This window comes from Ailuropoda melanoleuca, chromosome 7 (assembly GCF_002007445.2).
Source record: "Ailuropoda melanoleuca isolate Jingjing chromosome 7, ASM200744v2, whole genome shotgun sequence".
NCBI classification, from domain to species: domain Eukaryota; kingdom Metazoa; phylum Chordata; class Mammalia; order Carnivora; family Ursidae; genus Ailuropoda; species Ailuropoda melanoleuca.
The window spans coordinates 24,829,738-24,838,461 of NC_048224.1; the positions used below are offsets into that span (position 1 = coordinate 24,829,738).

Here is an 8,724-nt window from a genome sequence, read left to right on the forward strand (position 1 = left end):
GTCTTCCCCTCATCTCCATATCTAGCTCAAATGTAACATCCAGAGGCTTCCTGGAACGCTGACTTAATGTTACAGATTACAGCCTCCTCCCCAATTCCCCACCTCCCTTCCTTTCTTCTATAGCACAACTCACCAGCATGTGAAATACTAAATGTCTTATTATATGTCCCTTCCAAATAGAACTTAAAACTCATTGAGGGGTACCTGGCTCAGTGGGTAGAGCATGTGGCTTGATCTCGCAGTTTTAAGTTTGAGCCCCAAGTTGGGTGTAGACATCACTTAAAAATTGAATCTTAAAAAAATAAAATAAAAATAAAATCTTAAAAGAAAAAAAAACCCTTAAACTCATTGAAAGCAGGGAATTTAGTTCTTCATTATTATATCCTTAGTGCCTGGCATGTATTTGGGGTTCAACAGTTATCAAATGGATACATGAGTAAGTTCTAATTCAGACATATGTTGAAAAATGTCGTCCCTCCACCTCCATCCCGATGTCTCCTTACTTTCAGGCCTTATCACCTGCTCCAGGACAGTTGAGGCCGCCTTCTTTACTGTCCTTCAGCCTCCTATCTCTCCTTCAAATACCCTGTCCACTTTGTACCAGGACAGCTGTATCTAAAACACTAATATGACTACCTTAATCTTCCTAAGAATTCATGGGAAGGGGAAAAAAAAACCCTTCATGGATCCCTCCTTACCCTAAGGCTGAAGTCCAAATTCTTCAGTACTCTATCTCCCTGTGCTGTAGGCCTTGCCATACAGTTACACACTCTAACATCCCACCCTTCAGCCTTAGCAAACTCTGAATGTTCCAACTTCTCTGGAACAGTGGGCCTTTGCATATTCTAGTCCCAAACCTTCTAGCCTGATGAAGGCATTAATTTTTCCAACCTGAGCTCAACGGCAGAGTTGGCAGCTTTATTGCCCACACCAGAACTTTCTTCCATCCTAGCACTTACCACTTTGTCTGTTTTCCCTGCCCAACCTGTGTCTGTGAAAGCAGAACCACTGGGTCTAAACTGGTTTTGTAACCTACGTCTAGCACTGAGCTTGGCACATGGTAGATATCATGACATTTTTGAAGGAGTAACTGTCTTCAGTCCCTGAAAACTCTTTAAGCGTTCAACACTACTATTCTGCCAGGGTAGTTCTGTTTCTCATAAAATATCCCCCCCAAGGGTGCCTGCTAGATGGCTCAGTTGGTGGAGCGGGTGACTTTTTTTTTTTTTTAAGATTTTATTTGAGAGAGAACAGGCGCGCTAATGCGACCAGGGGGAGGGACAGAAGGAGAAGGAGAAGCAGACTCCCTGCTGAGCAGGGAGCCCAATGCAGAGCTCCATCCCAGGACCCTGGGATCATGAACTGAGCTGAAGGCAGACGCTTGAAAGACTGAGCCACCCAGGTGCCTCGAACAGGTGACTTTTTATCTTGGGGTTGTGAGTTCAAGTCCCACATTGGCCACAGAGGTTACTTAAAACAAAACCAATCCCCCCAAATACCTGCTCAAATTCATATCTCCATAGTTAGTAGGAGGGGGAACTACACTCCCCTGCTGGCAGTTCAGCAGACCTGGGGCTTAATCCTTCCACCCTATCCCAAAGCTTCTCCTGAAGACAGAAAGGATGATTTTATTTACACAAGGTTTATTCTTACTCTTGGAGGAATCAGCTTCCCAGACCCGAGAGGACTGGAGGATGGAAGTAGACATCCAAGGAAAACACTGGTGACTTTCCCAACTTCATTCCCCAATCAAAGAGGACAGTTTCTGGTTTGCCACCGGCAAGTTTATTACATGATTAAAGTTCAAATAAAAAAATAATAACAAAATCTTGGCAGGGAAGCTAGAGCCAGAGTCTGGGAGTGCTGTTTCCCTGTCCCCAGTCTCCCTGGCCAAGCCCAGCTCCATTAACTCAGTTTGACTCGATCAAATTCCTCATCAAGACTTGCATCTGAGCCCTGGACATCTCTGCTGCTCCCACTGGAGACTGAGTCCTGGGCCCCTGGCACTGGGGCTTTGGTGAGAGCCCCATACACACCCATGGCCTAAGAAGAGGGACAGAGAAAGAGCCATGAGGACACATGACAGAAGACACAGCCCAACCCACCAATGACTAAAAAGAAAGTGGGGCTGGGCCCAATAAGATTGTTTTTCCTCTCTCTCTCTCTCAAGACTCAAACTTTAGAGTTGATTCTAGGAATCTTATAAACTACTAGAACAGGGTCACCCTCAGAATACCAGTACAGATATCTGCCAAAAAAAGAGATGTCTTAAGAGCTCCCCTATCTCCAGGGGTGGGGGTGGTGTCTCATTCTTAAGAGATTTATTCTCTACAGAGACTAACAGGAGGTCTAGGTCTCACTCTGAAGGCCCTATGGTGTATAAGTTCCAATGGTGGTGGTGGGGTCTCAGTTTCTGGCATTGGTGTTCTGTGCTGGGTCCTCAGGGAACTCTAACCTGAGCCACCATACTGGTGACATCACCGGGGTTGGAGGGCAGCAGGATAGTGTTGGAGTCTTTGGCCAGCTTGGAGAACGCACTGACATACTGCTCAGCCACGGTCAGTGAGGCTGCTGCATCTCCATTCTGTGGCCACAGAAGGGAAAAAAATCACAGATCACAGACTTGGAGAAGGGGGTGGGGGCAGGGGGTAGATAGAGGGGAGGGGAGTAAAAAGGAGTCAGATTCCTGGAAAAAGGATCAGATCACAATGCAGATCACAGTACAAGAGATCATATAATCTGGCTCAACGGAACCCACAAAGGCACGAACTTCTCCCAAGGATAGATGAGAAAACCTCTTCCACTGTCAACTCCTGTCCCTGACTCCCACCCAGGAGCCTCTCACATGTTGTGTCAGAGCTGCAGCCAAGATCCGAATAGCTTCAGCCTTAGCTTTGGCCTTGGCCAGAACTGCACTGGCCTCTCCTGGAAGAAAAGAGACAAAGCTTTACTCATGAGGTCAGGGTACCTTAAAGCTCCTGTCACAGCACCAGCCCTCAAAGATCCATGCCCTGCTCCTCCCTCAGCCTCTACCCTCTGTGGACCTGCTGCCTGATTGATTTGTTCAGCCTTTTCCGCCTCGGAGGCCAGGATCTGTGCCTGCTTCTTCCCCTCTGCCACGTTGATGGCTGACTCTCGGGTCCCCTCAGACTCTAGAACTGTGGCCCGTTTCCGCCTCTCTGCCTCCACCTGGAAGCCCCCAACAAGCCCCATCAACAAGAAGCCAGAGTATACTCTTACACAGACCTGCAACTGTACCCATCATGATAGGGAAGGGAGTCCAGGTCCCCATGAGGCTGGAGTGTCCTGAAGTCCTCTTCCCCATCCCTCCCTGGCCCCCACCTGCATCTGCATGGACTCTTTCACCCGGGGTGGTACATGGATATCCTTGATCTCATAACGGAGGCAGCGAATGCCCCAGCAGTCAGCAGCCTGATTGATGGCATCCACAATGCTAGCATTCAGGGACTCCCGCTCCTGGAAAAAGAGAGGTATAAATTCCATGGCTTCAACCCATTCATCAAGGGTCTAAGCTGAGAAGTGCCTCTGATTGACTCGTCTTGACCCCCAGAAAGGACTGAGAGTGCGAGGTGTGTGTCTTCCAAAACTAACCCTGGCCCAGATCCCCTTACCCGGAAGACTTTATCCAGAGAGAGTTTGCCAAGCTCTGATCTCATGGTTGTCTGAGCTAGCTGTGTGACAGCATACTCAGGGTCCTCCACACCATAGCTTGCCTGAAAACGGCATGGATAGTGTAATAAGCTTGAGTGCAGGATTTTAGTGAGAAAAGCAACTCAGAAGCTGAATAAAGCAAGTAGCAGATACCTTGTAAGGGTCCATGATTCGTAGATAAAGGACTCCATCGATCTGCAGAGTTACATTGTCTACAAATACAGCAGTGGGAGAGAAAAGAAAGAAAATCAGGCTTCTAATTTCCAATAAACTCTTTCTCCTGAGCTCTGGATCTCCTGCAACCACATCGTAATGGCCTCAGAGCACCCGTGTCACCCTGCACCCCTCACCGAGAGTCACAGCTGACTGCTCAGGCACGTTGATGACAATTTCCTTGAGACTCTGCACATATCGGATCCGGTCTAACACAGGGATGAGGATGTTCAAGCCCTGGGAAGAGAAGTCATGGGTCCTCAGAAGAATGAGGATTGTAGGGTTGGGATCCAAAAACATTCCAAGTAAAGCAGAAAGCTGGGGGTGTCAATGGTAGGGAAGCCCAAGAGGATAGGAATACAAGGCTGCACATCTGAATGGAGGGGAGAGTGAAGGGAATAGGAACCAGCAGAGTAGAAGACAGGTGAAGCTGAGAGAGTGCACAAGGGAGATACCCAAGAACGGGGCCTGTGGGATGCTAAAGCGAATAGGAAAAGATGATAACATGGGTATAAAGTTCAGCAGCCTGGGGCCTGCTAGGTCTGGCTGGGGGAGTTGAAAGCCAAAGGTGGGTGCAGGCTCGAAGGAGATCCCACCGCATTCGACCATGTCATGAGGGAATTCGGCATCAGGCAAGCCCTGACTGGGCAGAAGAGGTTCTCACAGGCTCCAGGATCCGATGGAATCGGCCCATTCGCTCCACCACCCAGGCCTCCTGCTGCGGCACAAACAGTACCACGGTGTTTCGGGGCAATCCAGAGGAGGCGCGACGCGGAGCACGGCCAGAAGCCTCTACGGAGCCCTAAAGAGAAGACAAGGATTAGCTGAGACACCAGCCGGCGGGGCACCCCGCCCCTGTCGGCGCCTGTCCACGGAGTATCTCCGCAACCCGCGACCCTAAAGAGTCCTCGGAGAGGAACTCACGTGGGTACCATGACCTCTGACCCCAGTTCTCTCACCAAACTTAGAATCCCACTTCTTCCCAGGTAAGGACCCAGGTGATCTCTGGCCTGACCCTTGGAGAAGGTTCCCCCGCACTCACCCTCAGCAAAAGGGCCCCAGTCCCCCGCGCCGCGCGCGCCAGCATTTCCCACGGCCGAAGGACCTCCGGAACCAACGAGACGAGGAGCAGAGAGGTCGCTCTAGAAACCCGGACCAGAGCCTTTCCTCCTGTATTTCCACTCCCCCAGACGTACTTCCGGCCGCCTGCTCCCCGCCCCCAATCTCAGCCAATCAGCGTTACTTGGCTGAAGTGTGTATCAAATTGTTTCCTTGGATATACAGACCTAGAGAAGGCCCGAGGCTGGAACTTGTTCTGGTTCTCGTTGATCGAGCCCGAGATCCCGGACATGGTGACTAAAGAAGCTGTTTTCCACGTGCAACTGGCCAGAAACACCTCCCACCGAGTTCTTTACCTCCATCCGAGACTCAGTTTACCCTTCCGAGCATATAAAACGCCCCTGTCACCGTAACGACCAGGAGATTTCGAGCTCTTTGCCACGGTTGCCATAGTGACATTGTCAGGTAGTCCTGCTGTGTTGTACCCAGCCCTCCCACTAGGGACTGACCCCATTCCCGTTGCCATGGTGACTGGGCCTAACAATGCTCAGTGATTGGACTGAGATTTCCCGTTCCCCTCTTTTCCCAAAGCACCATAGCTTTTTCTACCTCTTTCGACCTCTTCCCAATCAGAGTCTATAAGGCCTACTCCCCTTGCAGAGTCCAACACACAGCCCCTACATTCAGCCTTCTCTGGATCATGTCACTCTGCACACATCCCTGATGCCCTGGCACATCTTTTAAGAGACTTGCATAATCACTCTCACTTTACATTTCAGGGCACTTAAGTTCAAGAGGGGTTAAAATCAGTTAACAATAGAACCAATATAGGAATGCAGGCCTACATTCAGAGAGTTCAGCTTTTGTGGCTGAACCTTCCCCACCACCCCAACTCATTTATCTGGGAAGAGCAAGACCAGATCCTAAGAATCATTAAGGGCCTTGCCTAAGACTTCATGGCCTTAGGCCTCAGGCCTCCTCTTCGGGAGAACAGGCAGAGTCTGAGCTCCAGTAGGCCCTCCATCCCCATTTCCATACACTCCCCAACAGAAAAAGTAGGGTTTAGCTCAAGTTTCCAAACAAGAATTTATTCTTTCTTCTGTTTTTTTTTTTCTTGAAAAAAGTACCAGGTACAGTTTTTTCTTTTTTTCCTTTTTTTTCTTTTTGTTCAAGTTTCAAGCAATTGCTTGTTCCCCTCAGCCCAGCCCCAGGAGTTAGGGCTAAGGCTGGGTCAGAGTCTGGTGTGGGGAGTGGGACAGGTGGGAATCACATGACTGAGTGTGAGGGGTGCCCCTCACCCCAGTTGAGGTAGGTGGGTCAGAGTCTGGCCAGGTGAGAGGAGACACCTCGGTCCTTGGCCCTGACTCTGCCCCCTGAACACCTTCCTCAGTCAGGACCCCAAAGCAAGGAGACACAGGCAGGAGGAGGAGGACAAATGGAATCTGGAGACTTAGAAGTTGGTGGGGGGGGAGTTAACCGGTGTGTGTATATGCATGCAATCTCTCTTTCTCACACACACCACACAAATATAAGCTTGTATGTGCAAACACATGTGCACATACACACACACACACGCACACACAAAGTTGGCTTTCTGAGAAGGGTCAGAGGGTAGGGGAAGTGAAAGGTATAGGGAAGGACAGGGGAAGCTGAGTCTTTGGCTAGTGACTCAGTCCTTCTGGGATAACCTCTCTGCCCTCAGCTGAGGAAAAACAGTTCTTCCCCAACCCCCACATCAGCTTCTTCAACTCCTGAGCTTGGAGCAATATCTGAGAGTGGGAATGGAGGAGGGGCAATGCCAATTATCAGGTTTGGGAGGTTACCAAGGCAATCCAATTTGAATAAATTATAAATTAAAAATAAATAAAATAATAAGTGGCCCCTGACCAGGACAGGGAGGCAACGCTGGCATAACTTGCCTGGGAACTTGGGACAACCTCAGGGTAGCTCCGGTGTCTCCCGGCTACCTAAGCTGGCCTGGGAAATCCAAGGGGGTAGGGAGGCACGTGGAGTACCCAGAGTAGAGCAGAGTGTGGTAAGGATCAGAAGCTTTAAACACCCAAATAATCAATTTGGGCATGAGCATGGTGAGGGCTTTAATTCAAGCCTGAAGGGTCTTTCGCCACCTTTCCACGTATTTGCTCTGTCCAGGATGGAGCAGGTTGGGCTGGTACTTGGCCCACATGGGTTCAGGGCACTGACAATCAGGGCAAAGGTGAATAACGTGGATTGTGAGGGGACTCAGTCACTGCCTGCAGTTCGTAGGGGAGCCCTGTGTCCAGTTCCAGGCTCCGGCGGGAAAAAAGCAGGCGGATGTCTCCATGCAGGCTTAAGCGGCCTGAGCGGGAGCTCCGGAACCTGGGGGAGGACAGCGTGATCAAAGAAAGAATCCAGACAGTAGAGAAGCCAGGAGGGATCTTATTCAGGGAAGAGACAACCTGGGGTGGGGAAAATCCTTCCCTGGGCCTTCCTAACCGCCCTGGGGCCCTGTCCTTACCTGAGGTGCAGCAAGTAGCAGAGGAGGCGGCAGGTGGGGCTAGCATTTCCCTCCTCGCCCACGGGCACCAGAAAGAGGCGATGGCGCAGGAAGGTCATATGGGCAGCAGGCATGTCCGAGAAGTCAAAAGTCACGAGGAACATCTTCACCACAGTCTGGTTGGGGTTAAATAAGGTCTGGGGATAGGACAGAACAAAGTTGGTAGGGTCTAGGGGCTGTTTTCCTCTCCCTACTCCCACTCCCCCTCAGGGAAAACTTACCACTTGGATGGTGCCCACCTTGGGCACGCTGTAACCCTTCCTCCCCAGGGGGTTCAGGTCCACGACACCCTAGGAAGACCACGGAGCCATCAGCTAAGGTGGGGTCTTTGAATACTCATCCAACTCCTTAATCTTTCACTCTGGGCCTGGCCCATGCCCCACACAAGAGTTCTCCCCACCTGGCCCTGAACCCTCTCCTTAGGGGAGAATACCTAAAGAATCCCTCCTGCCACCAACCCCTCATCCTCCTCACAAGCTAACTTAGAGCTGAGGTCAGGTCATACCAGGAAGGGGGCCGGGGCATTTTGCTCAGAAACATCAAAGAAGGTGACAGTGACAGGCAGCGTGACATGCTGGGGGCAGTAGGATCCACTAGCTCCAATCTCTGCCGTGAAGCCCTCAATGTGGCCAGATGGTGCAAAGCGTCCTCGCAGCAATGATTCCTGGGGTGGAGATGAGGAAAGCATATTATGAGACAGACGCCGGCTGCTTTCCTTACCCATCCAAGCCACATTCCACCATCTCACTTCCCCCAAGGCCCCAAGTCACAGAATCCAAGGGGAACTACCTCAAAGTTGCCCAACAGGGTACGGCTGACGGCAGGGGTAGGAACAGGGGAGGCACTGGGGGGGCTCAGCAGGCCTGGCCCCTTCCGGAGGCTTCGAAGGGAGCTCCTGGTAGGGGAGGGGACACACAGTGTGTTGGCTTAAAGCATTCTGGTATGCTTACTCATGTCCTTGGGCTCACCCTTTGCCACTATCTAGGGCTCCTGCCCTGGGGTCCCCTACCCTGATGTTGGAAAAAGAATTACAGACTTTTGCCCCATCTGAAGGGACAGAGCAATGGGAGAAGTTGATCACTCACAGCTTCAGGCGGCGGGCACCTTTCAGCCTCCGCCCCATGGGACTGCAGTCTGTTGGGTCCTATGGAGAGGAAAGATTACAAAAAGAGATTGGGTGAAGGCCAAGTATGTTCGTGAGCAGGAGCTCATTACAAGCTCACATAGGAATATCCACCCCGCCC

General features: G+C 50.9%; 2 protein-coding genes across 11 annotated transcripts in view; both read right to left on the bottom strand.

Moving 5' to 3' along the window:
- Positions 1-1,762: 1,762 nt before the first annotated feature.
- STOML2 (stomatin like 2) lies at positions 1,763-5,086 on the bottom strand. Of its 2 annotated transcripts, XM_002929189.4 has the most exons (10): positions 4,928-5,086; positions 4,550-4,687; positions 4,023-4,122; positions 3,826-3,884; positions 3,633-3,734; positions 3,343-3,477; positions 3,045-3,189; positions 2,846-2,925; positions 2,456-2,584; positions 1,763-2,043 (listed from the first exon to the last, which is right to left on the bottom strand). In XM_002929189.4, exons 1-10 carry the CDS (start codon positions 4,970-4,972, stop codon positions 1,906-1,908), a joined length of 1,071 nt encoding a protein of 356 aa, XP_002929235.1. In that variant the 5' UTR covers positions 4,973-5,086; the 3' UTR covers positions 1,763-1,905. The 2 variants fall into 2 exon arrangements, with proteins under 2 accessions (XP_002929235.1, XP_034519967.1); XM_034664076.1 differs by lacking the exon at positions 3,633-3,734.
- Positions 5,087-6,011: 925 nt separating this feature from the next.
- The window catches only part of FAM214B (family with sequence similarity 214 member B), a 12,084-nt gene continuing 9,371 nt past the window's right edge, over positions 6,012-8,724 (bottom strand). For all 9 annotated transcript variants that reach the window (XM_034664074.1, XM_019809872.2, XM_034664069.1 and 6 more), the window contains 6 exons: positions 8,566-8,624; positions 8,270-8,375; positions 7,986-8,144; positions 7,702-7,770; positions 7,442-7,617; positions 6,012-7,302 (listed from right to left, as the gene is read on the bottom strand). In XM_034664074.1, coding sequence (XP_034519965.1) covers positions 7,149-7,302; positions 7,442-7,617; positions 7,702-7,770; positions 7,986-8,144; positions 8,270-8,375; positions 8,566-8,624 — 723 coding nt within the window. In that variant the 3' untranslated portion in view covers positions 6,012-7,148. The remainder of the gene's footprint in view (positions 7,303-7,441; positions 7,618-7,701; positions 7,771-7,985; positions 8,145-8,269; positions 8,376-8,565; positions 8,625-8,724) is intronic.

Bases quoted from the DNA above. Each gene is read 5' to 3' on its own strand.
- STOML2 (XM_002929189.4), bottom strand. From the start codon at position 4,972: ATGCTGGCGCGCGCGGCGCGGGGGACTGGGGCCCTTTTGCTGAGG. The intron at 4,123-4,549 runs GTGAGAACCTCT...TTCTCTTCCCAG, and splicing joins TCCATCGGATCCTGGAGCCT to GGCTTGAACATCCTCATCCC. The intron at 2,926-3,044 runs GTCCACAGAGGG...CTTTTCTTCCAG, and splicing joins ACAAATCAATCAGGCAGCAG to GAGAGGCCAGTGCAGTTCTG.